The sequence below is a fragment of the Prosopis cineraria genome, unplaced genomic scaffold (genome assembly GCF_029017545.1).
Source record: "Prosopis cineraria cultivar Desert tree isolate PC_DT_omini unplaced genomic scaffold, ASM2901754v1 PC1640, whole genome shotgun sequence".
Lineage (NCBI taxonomy): Eukaryota > Viridiplantae > Streptophyta > Magnoliopsida > Fabales > Fabaceae > Prosopis > Prosopis cineraria.
The window spans coordinates 949-21,257 of record NW_026556965.1 but is presented as its reverse complement, the minus strand read 5'-3'; the positions used below and the strand labels follow the sequence as shown (position 1 = coordinate 21,257).

Genomic DNA, 20,309 nt, shown 5'->3' with positions numbered 1-20,309 from the left:
CAATCAATCAAATGCGATGCTTTTGTGAACGTTTTGCATATTTTATAAGATCCCTTAAGCCTTTTTTTTTGGCATAATTATGTGAACAAATGAGCATCAATTTTGCAATATTAAAATGAAAGACTATTTATCACGTTATTAACTCATAAAGTGCAGTGATAATTTTTTTTACCAAAATTGTTAAACAATACCATTATGGTATTATTTTTTAAAGTAACTTTGGGAAAAGCAACATTACTCTCTCACAAGTGTAAAGATACAAAGTACATAATTGCCAACAATGCTCAAACTGAATTAAAATAATTTATTTAACTTTTCATATGTTTCACTGAAGAGTCATATAATTTAATTGCAACAAACCATGTCTTCATCATTGCAGGAGTATAGCCATGATTATTCCTTTTGAGTCATACCAGCCCTCACTGTTTCACTCTGCTTTACTGGTAAAAGAATAAATAAATAAACGGTGAAGCCTCTTTATTTTATTTTAAATGGAAAAAATGGAGAGTAGAGCTAATTTATGGTAGAAGATTTTATATGGGTTTTTTTTTTTTGGTGGTCAAAATGGGTTAATTTAATTTAGTTATTTTAAAATAAGATTTTTTTTTTTTGGCCTTAGGTCAAAGCATTGTGATGGAATCTCAGGCATTTCCATTTCACCTTCTTGGGCCCATTTGATGGGCCCGTCTGATAGATGGGCTTCTGCAACTTTGACAAAGTAAGTAGACAAGGGTCAACGTGATAGGCTGACCAATCAACAGACAGGCCTGGTCCAGGCTTGAAGGTGGACTTGGCCCACAACGAAAAATTCATCAGCCAACAAACATATCATCGTCATCAATATTCAAAAAAAAAAAACTACAAAATGGGAATGTAACCAAAACAAAAAACGTGTGGAATATATAAATATAAAGTATAAAATTAAAATGCGTGGGTCACAGAAAACAAAAATCAAAATGGGGAAAGAATGTTATTGCTCTCAAGTTGTAAATAATGATACAATGAGTCGGGCATTATCTCGTCAGTTAGGATTTCCTTAACAATCACGTCAATCTTTTTTGACATTTTATTTTCTATTCAAAATATATAACATCATCTTATCTATAGTAATTTTTTTTTAAAAAAAGGATTGATCATGAAACAATAAATTTAACAATACGATGGGACCCACAATTGTTTTTTTAATTCAATTGTTCATGTATCACTTTTTTTCAATATTTTTCAATTTAATCTCGTGCATCCCGCTGAACATTTTACAGTTTAAAAGAGAAAATATAATCATCAGTTTTTATAATTTTATCCTTATTTATTTTTAAATCTTGTAGTTTTTTCAGCTGTTATAAGAATTAAGAATATTAAAAAAATTGAAACTATAAGAATTTGGAAAACAAATATTTTCTAATATTTTTGAAATTATAAGAATTAAAAATACTAAAAAAATTATAGAAATTAAAAATAAAATTTGATAAAATTATAAAGATTGATGATTGTGATTTTTCTATTTAGAATTACATGACATTTTTGCTCCTAAGTTATATCACGAACAGCAATGTTTGCCTAGATTATTAGGTTGAGCAATATCATCTTCAAATATCAAAATCATGTTTATCATATTTATAGGACTAACAAATGATAAAAGCTTATATAACTTATGATGACATCATTAGTTGATTGTTAGTGTGAAGTGAAAGGCTTTAAAAAAAAATTGATGAATATTTAGCTGGCAAATCTTATGACATCCTCTTCATGATGCTAACCACTCCTTCACAATTCGTTAATGTCCTTTGACTTCATTAAAAAAAACGTAGAAACCAATTAAAAATTTTAGCCAATGAAAATTAGATAAATGTTTCATTAAAAACGTTTACCAAAAAAAAACCATAGGAGTACAATATTGTGTATGATGAGCACAAATGCGGGACATGCATTGCATGGGGATGGCATGACCATGAGTAACCAAGAGCACGTGGCAGATAAAGAAGATGAGCGTGGAAAGAAATATTAGTGGTCCTAACAAGAACGCGGTGGAGTGAAAAGAAACTGCGCGGGGCATTGAAAAGGACAAAAGGTAATGGAATGACAGTGAAAGGCTCAAACATGTTTTGAAATTTTAGCCAACCCAAAAAAATAACAATAATAATAAAATAAGGTCTCATTTCATTATTAGAAATGAATAAAATTAAATCATTTTTGCTCTCATAAAAAATATAATAAAATTTATTAATATATATTATAAATGTAAGAATTATTAAATCCTTTAAAAATTTTATAAATCATAATTTTTAACTTCATAAACTAAATTATCTCTCCTCTTTATGACTGTGGTTCACTATCTCTTTTGATTATCTCATTTTTAATTATATTTTTTTAATTAATTTTATTTTATTTCTCTATAACAACCAGACGGGACATAAAAGAAATATGTTTGGAAACCATGAAGGAAATGTAGGCATTTTTTCAGGCCTCAAGGGAAATGTAGGCATTTACATCTAGTTTGATTTGAGGGAAATTGGGGAAATGAAAATTTTAATACATTTGATTTCAAAAATTATGAATAAGTGGGGTTGATGAATCATTGTTTTTAAAACCAAATCAGACTGGCTAGTCGGATTGGTGAACTGACAACCCAACCATGTGTTTGATTCAGTTTTTCTCTTTGATGTGGCTCTAGGTAACTCAAGTTAACTTGGGCAATTCAGGATTGACCTGAATCAGTCCACCCAACCCTCCGACTTTGGCATGTTGAATTGAAAAAAAAAAAAAAAACCGAAAGTCTAAAATGCAGCACCAGAGTGGAGAAGCCTAAAACCCTAAACTAAAAGCCTCATTTCTCTCCTCCGTCCTCTCAGCTGTCGTCTGTCATCCTCGAGCAACGGCTCACTTGTGACAGCTGCAGTCCAGGGCTGCAGGCATCCAGAAAAGAACATATGGGGGGCAAAAATGAAAAATGCTTAAAATATGGGGGCTAATATTAATTTTTACTTTTTTTTTTACAAGTAAAATAAAAAAAATTTAAAATTTTTTCAAAGACCAATCAAATTGTTGGGGGGGGGGTGTTCCCCCCTGTATTCGTCCCCGCTGCAGTCGCTCGTCTCTCACCATGTCTATTAATATTGCCTGTCTGCTTTCCCAGCAATATTAAGATGGGGAAAAAAAAAAAGAGGCTGAAAGATTATGGAAGAAGACGACAAAGCAAGAAGAGAAAAGAAGGTGAATAGGAAGGAAAAGGTTCAAAAAAAACGCCAATGTGCAGTTAGGGAAAAAGAGGATAAAAAGCTCAAAATTTGATCATGCACAAAACCCATTGGATAGTGGCTTGTTTCTTCGTGTAATTAATTTGCTCACGAGATGTTTATTTATTTTTGACATGATAACTATAGGTCAGTAGGAGTCATAGGCATGAAAAAAGTCTTATTTATAAACATGGAGATGTCAGATGAGGGGATGGCAAAAGCAGAAAAAAGCATAAATTTATATTATATTATATTACTTTTTTAGTTTGAATTATTTATTTAAATCATTTTTAAAATATATCACTTTTATTTATTATCTTTTATTTTAAAATAAATTTTTTATTTTTATTATTTTAACTCATTAAAACTTATTTTATCATTTAATTAATTTTATTTAAAAAACACAAAAATATTGTTATGTTTTATTAGTGTTATATGTTATATGAGATATTAACACTCAAATATGAATGAATTTATTGAAAATTAATATATTTTTATTTAAATTATATTATTTTATCATAATTGATCAAATTTATTTAGATATTCCATCTACTTTTCTCCATTTCCCTCGCATCAAACAAATGTTTCTTCAGTAGAAACACGATAGTCATCTTTAAATAAATTTAGTGCTAGTTAGGTTTTTAAATTGAATGATGACTTGCAAATATTAATTAGATGTTTACAACTTATCTTTCAACGAAAAAATTAGAACTCAACCATTATCAATTTAGTACATGTTTGTTCGTTGGAAAGAAATAAGATGCAGTGAAGTGAGTTAATAAAAATATATTGAAACAAAATCATGTATTGATAGAGAGATGTGAATAATAAAAAAAAATTAATGAATTCTGCGCATCATGTCATCAATGCTTTATTCAACAAACACGTTATATTGCACTGTTTTAATAAAATAAAATTTTATATACCATTATTTTAAATAATTTTATTTTTTAAATAGAATGTTTTTTTTTTACAAAATATTTGATAGATATAAAAGCATTTTCTAAAAAAAATAGTAAATATACTTATCTTTTTTCTTTTTAAGATATTCTCCATATCCTTTCTATAAAATATTTTTCGGTGCACTAAACATGTACTTACTTTTTTTTATATTTTCTCTCTGTTTCTATCATCATTAATAATAAAATTAATTTATATTTACAATTATTTAACATGATATGGGCTTATTAAATAGAGCATGAATAAAATGATGTATCAATTTTATACAAATTTTTTTCGTAAAATACTACTTTCATTTTAAATTATAAAACAACTTAAAATAGATTATGTATATCAATAAAGCTTGATCATAACATTCTACAAACATATTTTTTTTAATACAAAATATATAAAAACTTTTAAAAATACATTTCATTTAAAGATATGCACTTAATCATTATACCACAATTATTTAATTTCCTCTGTACTTAAACAATAATATTAAAAATATCATCATATTTTTATCAAATTAATCTTATAATTTAAAGTAATGAGAATAGTTATAAACGGATAAAAGAGGATAGCCATGAACCCACCAACCTCTCCTCAAATTAGCCTCTGTCCATTTCCAATCTTCCACAGCAAACCTTTGTGTATCATACATGTTTGTGTACATGGAGGAACATAGAATGGCCGACTATCTTATTAAGCTGGCCTTTAATTTGTCTAATGACTCTAATTTGTTTGGCATACCACTTTTTAATTAGCTTAGTTTGTTGTCTCTTGGGAGTTTTTTTTTTTTTTTGGCTTGTTTTTGCTTTTGCTGTTGTTTTTGTGGTGTAAGCTTGACTTGTGTCTGTTTTTTCTCGTTCCCATTCTCTTGAATAAAGATATCCTGTTTATATTCAAAAAATAAAAGCATACTCCCTCCGGTCCTATTTATAAATCATTTCTACCAACTTCATCAATACCAATACAATAAAAGTACAAGGAATAAAAGTAAGTAAAATTCCAAATATGTCTCTATATAATAAATCTAAAAAGTAATGTCCTGTTATTTTTTCCTCTCTCATGAAGGGTAATTTTGAAAAGATTTTTTAAATATTACCTAAAAAGACGCACAATAACTTATAAATGGAATCAAATACACCTTCTAAAATTGAACTTATAAATGAGACCGGAGGGAGTGCATAACTAACTATATCCAGATCCGGATCCGTTTAGCTACCTAAAATCCCGGCTATTCAATCCATATTTAATGTCTTATATCTTGTCACATCATCTCACATTAAAATAATTCTATCACAATTTATTTTACCACTTTAAATATGTTTTTTATACTAATGATTCAAAATTATTTTTTTAAAAAAACTTATTCTGAAAAATTACTTGGCAGATTAAAAAAAAAAGAGCAGATTTTATTAAAACAAGTTAAGTTAGAATTTAAATAAGTTAATCTATAGGAGTAAGTCCCAGCAAATCTGTAGAATTATTTAAATTATTTGCAGGGACTTGTAATTTGATTTATTCAAAGTTTAATCTGATGGATTTAATAAAAAATTATTTAAAAAACTTTGCATGACGTGGTGAAATGAATTGTAAAAGAATTATTTTTTAAAATTAAATTATTTTAATATGAAATGATATGATACAGGACGATGGATGGCCATAATTTCTGGGGCTAAGGGACGCTAGAGGATGGTTTCAGACAGGATTCATATCCAATCTGTGCCCTCTAAAAAGGCGTGCCATATAAAACACGTGGTGTTCAATTTGATGTAAGGATGGGCTGCCTCACCGCATAACATCTTCGCCTGCAACTGCAGTTCCACGTGGTCCCTATTTTCTGTTTTAAAAAAAATTGTGAAATTAGCAAAGATTAATGGAATTGACTCATAACTATGAAATTATAAGTTCATCAAATCCGGTTGTAGATAAAAGGATGCTATTGATAAATAATTTGTGAGTATTTATATTAACCGTTGGATGGAGTTAAAATTTAGTAAGAATGTTTAGATCATTCAATGCATCATTTTCAGCTGTTAAATCATTGATTTATAACGTGATGTAATAATTGTTCCGTTCACAGTACAGCATCTGGTTTTAATGTTTTCTATCTTTTTTATTGTTTTTTGTAAGCTTATTGCTTTGACGCTTTTGGTAATTGTTTGCCCTTGTTTATTTATGCATATGATTAAAACTCTCTTATCCTATTTTAATCATAGTAAACTATTTTTTATTGATTTGAACAACTTGTGATTTTTACTTTTATATTGAGGAATTCTTCATGTTAATGCATTTTCGCTGCGTATAAATTACAATTATTATTTTTTCATCTTATTTTGATTATAGTAAAATTATTTTCTATTGATTTGAACAACTTGTGATTTTTACTTTTATATTGAGGAATTCTTTATGTTAATGCATTTTCACTGCGTATAAATCACTAAATTATTATCTTTTCATCACGGACTTTATAATTAAGGAGAATCATAATCAAGCCCCTACCAAAACAAATCAGGGAGAGTTAGTTTCCACTCCCTCCATATTAAATTATAAAGTATTTTTAAAAGAATTTTTAATCTTAAAATATAAAACACTATGAATAAATTAAAGTTTTATTAAATACACTAATTTTAATATTATTATTTTTTATAATTAATTTGTGTTCCTTCTCTTTTTAATATATTAACTAATAGATATTTTTAAAAATTTATATTTTTGTTTTACAAAGATAAGTTTGTCAAGTATATTTAATAGATTTATTGATATATAAAATTTTATCTAAAAGTATCTTATAATTTAAAATAGAGGGAATAATATTTTTTAAAATATAAATTCACGTGTAAATATAGCTTTTGTTTAACAACCACTCCCTTCATTAAAAAAAAAATATAAAGTATTTTTAACAAGATTTCATCTTCAATAAAATAATTATTTATTTTAAAATAATTTTATCTTTTCATATTTATCCCTATTTAATAGAGTATTTTATCATAAAATAAATATAAAGTAATTTACTTAATAGAAATATTTTTTTAAAAAAATGCAACAATTATACTTTAAAAAATTAAAAATATTTTACATCTTTTAACATTAAATTTCTTAAAAAAATATCTTATATGAGGAGTAGAATTCATGTTTGTTATAATCATGCCTGCCCTAATGCTGGAATTACGCTTTCAACACCCAGAATTAGTTTGCTATTGTGGGTTTGTTTCTTATGTTTGGTTTTATGTGAGAGCCGTGCCGTGCTGTCAGCTGTTTATCAGAAAAAGATATGTTAATTTTTCTAAATAAAATATATAAAAACTAGAGTATGATTAAAGTAAGTATTATTCTTTTTTGTAAAAAAATAAAATAAGCAAATTTGAGGCTCGTGTTAACCGTTCACTGACTCAAAAAGCAACATCTACGTACCGACACATTACTTCGATAAGGCGATTACAGACAAAAGTGAAAAGTCTTCCGTCGAATTATTTATTTAATCAATTTATCATTTCTTTAATTAATCTATTTACATTAATTAATGATTTGCACTCTGACGGTATGAACTAGAGTCGAAAATTCGGATGGGTCAGACTTATTTGAGCTCGGTCTGAATAGGCCCGACTCTTCAAAAAGCCCGAATAATCAAGTCCGGCCTGAATTTTTTCAGACTTCGGACGGCCCGAATACCCGAATTTAATTTTTAAAATTATTTTTAATTATTTTTTACTTTGAAATTAATTATTTTATTTTATAAAAAATATAAAATATATTTTTTTAATACTTAAATGATGTCTAAGACTCAAATATATGGTATTTTAGTATAAAATGATTTAAAACTTAAAGAATTAATTAATATTTATTATATTATATATATTTTTTTAAAATATAATTTTTTTTATTTGGGTATTCGGGCCAAGCCCGAATCTGATCGGGCTTGGCCTGAATTACCGGCTCTAGTATGAACCCACACATGTGCTGTTTTTTTTTTTTTTGTTGGAGCAAACACATGTACTGTTTTTCAAGTTTTTGTTTTTATGGGAAAAAAAAGTTGAGTGGGTGGATTACGCGTTGTTTTATTATTTTGGGCAAACAAGTCATTCTAAATAAATTTTGAGAATATTCCTAATAATATTAAATTCACGATATCAATAGCATATTTATATATTATTTTCATAATACTATAAATTTTAGTTATTTTATTTTATGTTGACATTTTTTTTGATAAATTCGTGTTTTAATTTGCTACAGTAAAAATATTTAGTGATGCAAATGCTGCATGTTATTATTATTTTTAACTATTGCAGTTGAATTCAGGAAAATATGCAAGAATTTTATATTAGAAAATTTTAAACTCCATGACAATGGCATTGACATCAATTTTCAAAAATACCGAATTTTTTACAGGTAATTTAGTATTAAGTAAATAACTTGAAAACAAATTATCACTTGCTTCTCTAAGTTAGATGATTTCCTACAACCATTTTTTCAAATGAGTTTAAAATTTTACTCCCTTCATTTAAATATGTAAGATATTTTTAATCGAATATCATCTATAATAAAATTGTTACTTGTATTTAAACTAATCATATTTTCTCATGTTTACCCATATTTAATAAGGTATTTCATCCTAAAATAAATATTGAATAATTTATTCAATAACTTTTGAAAAAAATAATGATTACACTTTAAAATGTTAAAAACACCTTACATTTTTTAACATTCAATCTCTCAAAAAATGTCTTACATTTTTAAACAAAGAGAGTATATATTTATATCAATATATTAAAAACAAATTATTTAAAAAACAAATTATTTGTAAATCATGAAAAATATAATGGGGGAATGAAAGTAAGTGATCAAAAAATTAAATAAAACTTAAATAAGGATTACTCCCTCCATTAAAAAAATTTAAGGCATTTCTAATTGAATTTTACCCTTAATTTGATTATATAATTAAACACTCTATAATAAATATAAAGTCATTATTAATATGAATATTTAAAAAAAAAAACAATGATTACATTTCGATAGACTAAAAATATTTTATATTTTTAAATATTTAACTTTTTAAAAAATATTTTATATTTTTAAACAGAGGGAATAAAAGATTTGAAAATATGAAATAAGGATCAAAGGTTCTCTAGTGAATTGGTCTAAAAATTTGTCACCCTTGTTTCATGATCTATAGCTCTCAAATAAAATTTTATAAAAAATTTTGTTAATCTATAAAGAAAAAATTTGTCGCTTGTATCATCACTTGAACATTATTTTTCTTTTCAAATTAACAAGTGTTACTTGCAAATTCATGTTTTGAGACTTGCAAATAAGAGAATATTAAATCATTGTAAATAATGATATTTTTTAGCAATTTTTTTTTACAAATTAATAAATTTGACTTACAAATTTTGTTTTAATAGTTGCAAACAATAGAATAAAAGTAACAAATTTTTAGACCAGCTCGTTAAAAGGTATTTGGTCCTTATTTTGGATATTCAAATATCTTAATCCTCATTTAAATTTAATTAAACCTCTTTTAAACCTTTAATGTAATTTTCCCTGATATAACTTTCCTCAGCTCTGCAAAATATGTTGTCAGGTCTTAGTTTAGGGTAATTTGAGGTACAGTTTTTATCAAAGCAGAAAGTGATTACGACTTAAAGATACAATCTTAATTCATGAGAAATAATTATTTAAGGAAAACAAATACAAAAAATATGTTTTTTTTTTCTTATACAACGAAACAAGGGAAAGGGACACAGCATCAACGTATCAATTTTGGACAAAGCATTGTTTGACATACTCCAAAAGTGCTCTTGGCTGTTCAACCATACAGAATACACTGCACACACGTCTTTCCCGAACTTTCCTAATCACCAAAAAAAGGTATTTATTTTTTATTCTAATCACTCAGTATCCTTTGAAACATGAGATACTATCATTATCTGTCCAAACTAATCCAGACTCTTGCTGTATGGGACTATTACTAATAATGGCAATCTCATAAGTTTCTTGGTGATTATTTGATATATTTATTTAATATGAATGCATTTTTCAAGACTTAAATTTCATATTTTTAGAATAAATTAATTTAATTCTTTTAATTAGTTGAACCAAGTGTTTTCTCTATAACATCTAAAAACGGCTACTTGAACAAAATACTCCTTTTTTTTTATCTGAAACAAAATGCTCTTATTTACACATAAATTATAAGTTCTGAAATTAAATTACCAATTTAAGAAGTTTAATAAGAACGACTTTTTATCACGCATCCCCCCCCCCCCATTTTTCATACTCTTCATTCTTAAAAATTGTCTAAAGTTAGAAAAGCAATGTACAGAAGTTGGAAATGCTAAACAAATGAATAAAAAAATTTAGTTGATTAAAAATAATTGTAACCGAGATTTCAAGATTTCAAATAAAAAAAAATTTAAGTTTCAAAGATTGACAACTTGTAGGTGAATAAATGCTTTTTAAAGGATCAAATTCAATCAAAGGCTTCAAGGTTAACCCAAAAAAAAAAAAATCAATCAAATGCAAATGAAATTTGATGCCTATAATTTCGCATATTTTTTCTATGTACTGAATACATATATTATAGCAAGGCATAAAATACACAAATGATAGGATGTCAAATTATATGATTGGACTTGTGAATAACGTTTTTGGGCTATGAATAAATGAATGATCTGACTATGAATTACTTAAAAAATAAATTTAAATAGGATAATAAAATCTAAATTATCATCGTATCATACTAGTTCTTTACCTTGCAACGCATACTCTATGCAGCACAATGTTTAGTTTCTAATTAAAATAAAATATTAAAATTAAAAATATTTATTATATTTTGACCAAAAACAATATGAACAATTAAGGTAGAATTTCTTTTGATAGCCATGATCGTAAATGGATAGCCCCTTAATTTTGTTGATACAGGACCTCTTGACAAGAATAATAAAAAAAACCAAATTTTGTCCCCAGAAAATGAACCAAGGAACAGAATCAACACGCATATCCAAACATTTTATAACTGTGCGACTTTGAGACCACTCCCTACAGAAACAGAGAAGAGGCTACGGAGAAGAGGGGCTCTCCTATTTTACTCTTTTTGTGACCACATATTTCATTCCTTTGTCTTGACTCTGCTTCTTCTTCTGGATTTATAGATTGACTTCTACGCTTTTGCTTTCACTTTATCTCGGATTGCCTTGTAGGATTTTCTCCCCTCCAGTATTGGTATAGCGGGAAAGCAAAAGTATAACTGGTAGGAATGCTTACTATGTTTGTTTGGTTGCTGAGAAAACTGCACAAGATAGAAAATAACATCTCGTTGATGTTGTTTCAAAGTTTGAAGCTTTTTGACGTTTGGTCATCCTCGTTTTCTGGGTAATTTATGGCTCGCGGTTTTATTAGTTCATTTTCTCGGAATATGAAACGGTGTTGAATTGAATTCGATTCCAAGTACTCTATCTTGCTTTGTTTTCTTTTCTTCAGTTTCGTTGTGATAGGAATTTGAGTTCATTCATTTTCCGAAAACTGATGAAGTGACAAGAAGGACTAGAAGTTTCTGGTCAAACTTGCCTATTTTAATGCATCGATAGTATGTAATGGAAAAACGTACGTGGTTTGTCTTCCTAAACTGATACTTTCAATTTTCCTGCGTTATTATCCGTCAAATTTCTCAGCAACCAAAGGGAATGTTCTCTTTCAAGTATATATATATATATATATATATATAAATATATATGATTTGTTCTGCTTTTGTTCTGTTCAGATTGGATTTCTTCATAGATTTTGACAGCTCAAGTTCATGGAGAATGCTGGAAGCAGTGACTTTTTGAGGCATAGAAGATTGGAGAGCTATCTGAACACAATCTCTGGTCAAAGGTTGGAAGAGTCTCCTAAGATTTCAGTGAAAGACGAATCAGAAGAAAGAAGGCTGAAGACTGACGTACTTTCGAATTACGATGATGAAGGGTGGTTGTTGAATATCATATCATGGATCAGAATTGTCATATGTTTTGTGTCTATGATGGTTACAACATTCATATGGGCATTGATCATGCTTGTTCTTATTCCATGGCCTTACGAGAGGATTAGGCAAGGAAACATTTATGGGCATGTGACTGGTAGAATGCTGGTAAGCTACTTGATATGCTTAGTTTGGAAGAAAACTGTCACAAATGTTTTTGTCTGGTTTCTGTTCCTTTATTGGTTATTATTTAAAGAAAATTTAGGCACATGGCTTTGGTAGTATTCACTATCAGGTTTTATTATGAAGCATGAAAGTTACGTATCTTTATAGACTTACATTAACCAACATTGTTTTGCAAAGACACAAACTATGCTGTCATCATTATTCAACTTATTAGCTAGTTGATGATCCTCTGGTTTTCTTCTCCAACTGATCATATGGATAGTGACACATATTTGAAATATTATCGTTATTCCAAGAAGGCGTTAAACTCAATATGTTTAGTAACGATAGCCTTATTCTAAATAAGTAACAAACTAACTCTTTAGTCATGGAGGTTACTCAAGAAATAAAATAATAAGGTTAGATTTTTAGATTTTGGCATTCACTTATGTGAGACTAATGACAAAGTTTATGTTGCATCATGATTGATCCAGTATGCACGTTAGTACCACCAAAATGCATGCTAAATGGCTCTAGTTCTGATTGGTCTGCGGATTCCATCAGTGGTTTATTGTAGGTTGTATTGTTATATCACTTTTATATATCAGTAATACATCGGTAGTTTTCAGTTGTGCTATTTTAGAAAAATGAAAGCCTAATGTTAGTTTATAGAGGCCAACATTTTGAGTGTATATTGGATTTTAGTTTATTAGTTTGTTGAACAAATTTCTTATCAAGAATCTATGCTTTGCTTTGTGTGTGTTATGATCAATAATAGCTTTCTGAACATTATCACCAGATGAAACAGGGCATGTCTGAAAAGTCTGACTTTCAGTTTTCAGTTTTGTTATGCTTATTCATTTATATCCCAACTTTTATGGCTGCTGTGCGAATTATGAACTTATAATTGATATTTGCATTGATGGCAGATGTGGATTCTTGGCAATCCTATAAAGATTGAAGGTTCTGAGTATTCTAACAAAAGGGCCATTTACATCAGTAATCATGCTTCTCCAATAGACATATTTCTTATAATGTGGCTAACCCCAACTGGTACCGTAGGAATTGCGAAGAAGGAGGTATGTTGTAATTCTTCAAAATTTTTTTCTTTCCCCGCTTTGAATGCGTAATGAAAATTCTAAGTAATGCTTTATTTAGCAGTACTTTGCAAAGTAACTTTAGAAGAAGGACTCAAGAAATACCCCTTACCTGCACATAGTTTCTCTTTGGGATTAAGTTCCTTTGACAATCCACAGTTGACGTCCAACTCTTCATTTGAAACTGTGATGTTCTCTAATAGAACTCTACCGTATGGAAGAATCTTTTTTAAGGAGTCAATAATGTGATGTAGAGTTGTAAAAATGCCTATATATTATAATTTTAGTGGAGAACATGATGATAATATTAGTAATAAGCATCTAAAGAATTTTTTCTAGGTCTTGTTCTTTTTATTTGCATCTTTGGTCTGTGAAATGCCTTGCTTGTTTGATACATCTATGCAGCATTAAGAAAGAACAAGAATCATGTATGATAACCTGGTTTGCTAATATAAATGAGTTCAAAGACATAACTACTTCAGAAACATGTTGAAAGTGGGTTCTGTGCAGATCATATGGTATCCTTTATTTGGTCAACTTTATGTTTTGGCGAATCATCTTCGTATAGACCGATCAAACCCAATTGTAGCTATTGAGTCCCTGAAAGAGGTATACATAACATTTTCCTGCTATTATCATGTGCTATCGACATGAGTAAGGTTCTAAGACATGTCCTTGTTATTCTCAGGCAGCTCGTGCTGTGGTGAAAAAAAAGCTGTCTCTGATAATTTTTCCAGAGGGCACAAGGTCCAAAAATGGGCGGCTACTTCCTTTCAAAAAAGTGATTTTCCTACCATGTTGATGCATTACTCTCTTTATTGCAGGATCAGGGTGATGATAAATTAAGTAGACTACAAACTTGGTTTAATCTAGCTGGAAGCATTTGATTGATGACTTAAACCTTGTTTGCTTTGCCTATCAATCTTCAAAAAACATTCTGTCTTTAGATATAATTCATTAATTCTCATCCATGAGCTAACTGCAGATAATGATTTTCGTCTATGAATCTATCATCATCCACCAAAAGGTATTCTGGATCATGATCACGTTAGACAAAGATAGTAAGATAGATCTTTGTAGGACGATTGATATTTACCCATGTGATCTGAAAATATCAATTTGACAATATTTTCTATTTCTGGGTCTCTTGGAACCAATCTAATCCATGAATGAGTCACGGGATATTACTCCCAAAAGTTCTCCCCAGATGATAATGACCTTGTGGCCATCAAATTGTTTTCAATCATGAATCACTTGGTTCTACCATTTTTTTTTTCCTATGCTTTATCCCATTACATCTTAACTTTCATTATGCAGGGTTTTGTTCATTTGGCGATACAATCACGCCTTCCTATTGTACCGATGGTCCTGACAGGCACTCATCGAGCATGGAGAAAAGGCAGCTTACATGTTCGTCCTGCGCCTCTGGCTGTCAAGTACCTTCCTCCGATAAGTACTGAAAATTGGACAGTTGACAAGATTGATGACTATGTCAAAATGGTACATAACTTGTATGCTGAACACCTCCCAGAGAATCAGAGACCTTTGACCTGAAGGATTTCAGAAATAGGGTCAAAATTCAAACAGAACTGAGATACCTATTTTTGTAAGCTATGGCTGAAGTGAAAGTTCCCTCTCTCTGATCAAAGTGGTCCTCAATTGCTGCAACAGGTAATATGACCATCGGTGGCTGGTGAGTTCTTAAAAGGATTGTAAATCTTGAAATAAGCTTGGCTAACTTTCGTTGATCAAGTTTTCTTGTCTTGTAGTTTTCCTTGATCTTGTAAATTGTTGACATTTGATTTTAATGTTAATGCTGTCAAATTCCATTTCAGAGTTTCTGAGTATTGTATGACAATTTTTCCCTTTGTATTTGTTTCATGTTATCAATTCAATGTGCTTCTTTGGAGCAACTCTGCATTACTTCATATGTGTTTTATAAATGAAGCGTATTTTTGTTTTCAGTCGGTAAAGGTTCATTTGTTAAAAATTTTTTTTGTCAAAAATTAATTTTTTGAAAGCCTGTTTGTTACGAGTTCATTTGTGTCTGAATATATTTTTTCAATTTTTTTTTTTTGGGGCAACTGAAAGTTGTATAATATGAAAATCAAATGAAATTAGCTTAAATCCACAATTTAAAAGTTAAAAGCTATTTGAAGCTGCATTTGCCAAATAATTGCATGTCAAACATACTTTCAGATCAGTATACTAAACGCTCAAACAACATATATGTTGAAAGTACATTTTAAAGGGAAAAATTATATCCAAACAAAACATAAGCATGAATGATAAGGTAGGCTATGTTGCTGTCAATGGTGAAAGTAGAATGAAAATGTCTCTTTTAGCCATTAATAAAATAAAATAATTGAAAAATGAATGTCATTTAATGGTTTTTATTGTAAGGGAAAAAGAGTGTTTTCTTTTATATTAACCAACGTGGTTGCTACATTTTAATTAAGGGATAATGTATACCTAAAGAAATATTTAGATAGATTAGATATATCACATCATTTGTAATTTATTTAATAAAAACATAGTATTTAAATGACGTTAAATATAATTGATTCTAATATTAATAATAGCAGAGAAAGAAGAGATAAGAAATTAAATATATATTCCCTTTATTAAAAAATATAAAATATTTTTAATCGAATCTTACCCTCAAGAAACTAATTACCTGCTTTCAAACGAATTTTATATTTTTATATTTATCCTTATTAAATACCCTACAATAAATATAAAGTCATTCATCAATAAGAGCACTTTTGAAAAAAAAATTATGATTACATTTTAAAAAACTAAGAATGACTTATATTTTGAACATTTAATTTCTCAAAAAATGTCTTACATTTTGAATAGAGAGAGTATTCTGTTGTAAGAAAATCAATTTAAAAAATATCACATAAGACTTTGTTTAAATTACTTAAAATATTTTAATTGAACAGATCATAAACTATATGATATACTGAGTTTATTTAAGTATTTCTCTGTACGCCTAACCTCCATTTTATTTGAGTGTAGTAGTTGTCTGGTGTCTAAATGTTATCATGTTAAACATCAAAGGATGTTTTGGAAAAATCCTGAATATTAGGTTATAGATTTTTTTTTACTTTTAAAATTTTACAATTAACCTATAAACTTTTATATTTATGCAAATAAGTTTTTTTGTAAAAAAAAATCCGATTACTAAAATAATATGATATGATGAGTATATTTTTACTTGACTAAAATTTAGTGAGGATATCCAGATATCTACACGTAAATCGAAGTTTGAGAGGTTACATTCCAAAAGGGGGGGGGGGATATTTGGCCAAGTACATACTGTGCTTAACAACAAAACGGCCAATAATATCGGAGTTATATGCACAAAACTTTTTTCTGGCTAATTATATGCATAAAATTAAAAGTTTAGGAAACTTATGACAAGATTATTTATTTATGGGTCAAAATATAGAAGAGTGCTCTATAATTTAGTGAAAATAAATGTTATTATGCTGAAGAACTAAAGATTATATTTTTTCAAGAATCATTAGAAACTATTAATTAATTTTTATGAAAATATTAATCAATAATCAAAATATTTTTTCATACTAGATTAACTGCGTGTGAGCTAGAACTTATAGTCTAGAAAAAAAATAAATAAATCAAGAATGCATAGAGACTATAAGAGTTGCAGGGCCTATTTGACAACCTGTTGTGCGAATAATTTTTTATTCTTCAAAACAAAAGAATAAAAAAAACTATTTAATAATGTATTTTTAAAAAATGTTTCAGAGGCACAAAAAATATTGTTTTGGAGAATAAAAAAATGAAAACAACTTTCAGACGTCATGAGATTATTGTTCTGGAGAACAAATGAGGATAAAAAAAATACTAATTTTTATTATTATTTTATTTTTAGAACATATTTTACAAAACGCTAGTTTTAAGAACAATAAAATAAAAAAAATCTCAAACAATTCCATAATTATTTATATCTTAGCTAGAAGAAAATAATGGATAAGTTATGAATAATAAATGACTCTAGCAATATAATTTGTTTTAGGGTAAATGAGCAAATTAATTTGTAAACTATAAGTTCAGAAATGTTTAGAATCCAAAACTTATATTTTGTGCAATATTTCTTTTAATTTTTGAAGATAGTGCAATTTGATCCCTACCGTTAATAAAAAATTAACTTTGATCGTTAGTTGAATAGAAAAAAAAGAGGAAGTAAGAATTACAAAAAAAAGACTCAAAAATTACAATAAAAGCTTCAAAACTTATAGAAAATGATTGAGAAAAATTTTGGTCAAGTTTTTATATTTTTGATGTCCTTTTCCATTATTTTATGATCAACTAACATTTAAAATTAATAGGTTAAATTATACTATTTTTAAAATTGAATGACAATATGACACAAAGATGAGTTTATCATATAAACGCTTTTAAATTTTAAATGTAAGTGTCAGTTTACTCATTTACCCCTTGTTTTATAATGTTCAAGGTTTATATTAATGATATTATTGGAGTGTTCATGCTTTATTATATATTACTTTGGATTGAATATTGCATGAAATTAAAAAGGAATATAATATTCACAATACTTGAAAAATAGTAAATTAGAAATGTATATTTTTATATCATATATATGTATATTTATAGATTATCTCTTGGATTTTGGTGCTAGTTTGTGAACTTCCAGTGTCTGGATGCGGTGTGACATTTTCACATTCCACAGTTTGTAGTTTGCATATTATTATTCCAAGAGCCATGTTCTGATTCATTGCACTCATTACACAAAATTACAATTTTAAAAAAGTAGATTTAAAATATAAAATAGCTTATGAATAAAAATCTGAATTATATTTTAAAAGGTATAATGAAATGATAAATTATAAAATATTTTAATTATGAGAAGTTATAAATTTAAAATTACAAAATATTCTATTTTAAAAAGATAAAATAAATTCATAAATGATAAAATATTTAACTCTAGCAATGTAGGATTAATTGTGTCCCATGTGATGTACAATTTGGTGTCTAATTATACCATCAAAAAAATATGCCAAGATTGGAATACATATGCACTACACATATATAGATACATACGTTACTATCAGTTTTCTAATAAGCAGAAAGTTTGGAACTCCTCGACCAAAAAAAAAAAGAAAAAAAAAAGGAATTGATCTTCATCTTCATCAATATAATTATAAAAACTCACGAGTGTATTCGATGGTTCGACACTCAGATGAACACGAGGAGTTGAAGTGGACAAGCTTTAGAGCAAGATTCTACCTTTTCTTTTTGAATCTTTTTTTTTTTTTTTAATGTAGCAGAAGCTAAACCTAGGAAATGAATCTCGACACACAGAAGAATGGAGCAGATACACCCTAACCATTGTCAGTGCATGCAGAGTGAATTTTTACTCAAAGGGATATTTTTATTATTGAATTATTATGTTCGAGCCAACTGACTTAATTTGCAAATTGTTTTCATTGATGGAAACTTTTATCAAAAAATAAAAATTGTTACGAATAAGCATTAATTATAAAAAAAATTATGACTGATAAAATATAATATTTCAAGAATATTAATTAAAATAGAATAAATAAGTAAATTACTTTAAACTTTATGTCAAATAATATTACAGATTCTAATATTGTTTGTTATGCAAATTGTCTCCCATTTCTTGAATACACTGCAATTTAGCTCTTGTAGTTAGCAAAAATAATTTTGACTTTTAGTGGAGCAGAAAATGATAAAAATAACAAAAATTACATTAAAATGACCAAAAAATTGCAATAAAAGATCCACAAATTACATAAATTTGGTCCTTTTATGTCATTTTTTTGTCTTTTAGATAATTTTTAAAGCTTTTTATATTATTTTTTGATTAATTAATAATTTAAATTAATTTTTATTAATTGTAAGAATTAGAGTCTATCATTTTTAAAGGTTGAAGAAAAATAATTTATATAATAAATAAATTTATAATTTGTGATATTATTAAATTTAAATTTTGAGTAATAATTTGCTTTTTTACTTTTAAAAATAACTTGACCTCAAACATTTTTCAGATTCGCACAAAAGAACTTGAGAAAATGTTATCCCCGCAAAGGAGCAATTTGAAAATTTGTTCACTCCACGGAGGTTGCTTGTAACAGATCGTGCTGCCGAAATAATCTAAGGCCACGTGCTCACATATAGTCCAAACGTTCTGCTGGGGCCCATATCTTGGTCAAACGTGGCATGATCTCATTGCGCCGTCATAGATTTCCCTCACAGCATAGCCTACCACTAACTGAGCGCTCTTCTTAGTCATACGGGCGCCACCACCTCCTTGCTCGCATCGATTGAGCCCAACACAATCATCACCTTCATTCGTTGTCTTCTTCTCTCTATGAAATTTCTCAATCGCAAAACGATTTATTATTTGAAGTTTGTATTTAATCCTCCATTTCTCAACATATAACCCCAATACGGTATGCTTTCTTGTAACCTCTCTCTCTAAGATTCGCTTATTGAGCCTTTGCATGCCCTTTTTTTATTCAATCAAACTCAAACTGGGGATTCATGTGACCTTATTTATTTTCTATTTTTGGAATATATAATTTTTTTTGGAAGGAAAACGTTGTTTGGTTGCAAAAGAAGAGAAGTTTTCTACTTTTCGTACAAAAATGTTAAACCCTTTACCCTCGGTGTACGAGTACTTACTGGATTTTAGTTCTTTAGTGGTATTTCTGGGATTTTTTTTTTAAATCAAACTGCTTGCATGATTTTTGAGGGGCATAAGTGCTAGTTTGCGCTTCATGCTTTGCTGAAATTTTAGATTTTTAAGGATGGGTCTTTATTTATTGTTGCTAGTGTTCATATTGCTGCTAACTTTACAGTGCTGAAAGAGGTCTCGTGGCTAGAATATCTGAAGGCTAC

At 28.2% G+C, this 20,309-nt stretch overlaps 1 protein-coding gene across 2 annotated transcripts; it reads left to right on the top strand.

Annotated features, from left to right (window-relative positions):
- Positions 1–11,234: 11,234 nt before the first annotated feature.
- LOC129300544 (1-acyl-sn-glycerol-3-phosphate acyltransferase-like) lies at positions 11,235–15,266 on the top strand. 2 transcript variants are annotated; one of them, XM_054939112.1, is made up of 7 exons: positions 11,235–11,549; positions 11,658–11,780; positions 11,938–12,303; positions 13,230–13,379; positions 13,908–14,006; positions 14,086–14,178; positions 14,715–15,266. In XM_054939112.1, the coding sequence occupies exons 3-7, from the start codon at positions 11,974–11,976 to the stop codon at positions 14,949–14,951; spliced, it is 909 nt and encodes a 302-aa protein (XP_054795087.1). In that variant the 5' UTR covers positions 11,235–11,549; positions 11,658–11,780; positions 11,938–11,973; the 3' UTR covers positions 14,952–15,266. The 2 variants fall into 2 exon arrangements, with proteins under 2 accessions (XP_054795087.1, XP_054795088.1); XM_054939113.1 differs by lacking the exon at positions 11,658–11,780 and having other exon boundaries at positions 11,236–11,427; positions 14,715–15,265.
- Positions 15,267–20,309: the final 5,043 nt, after the last annotated feature.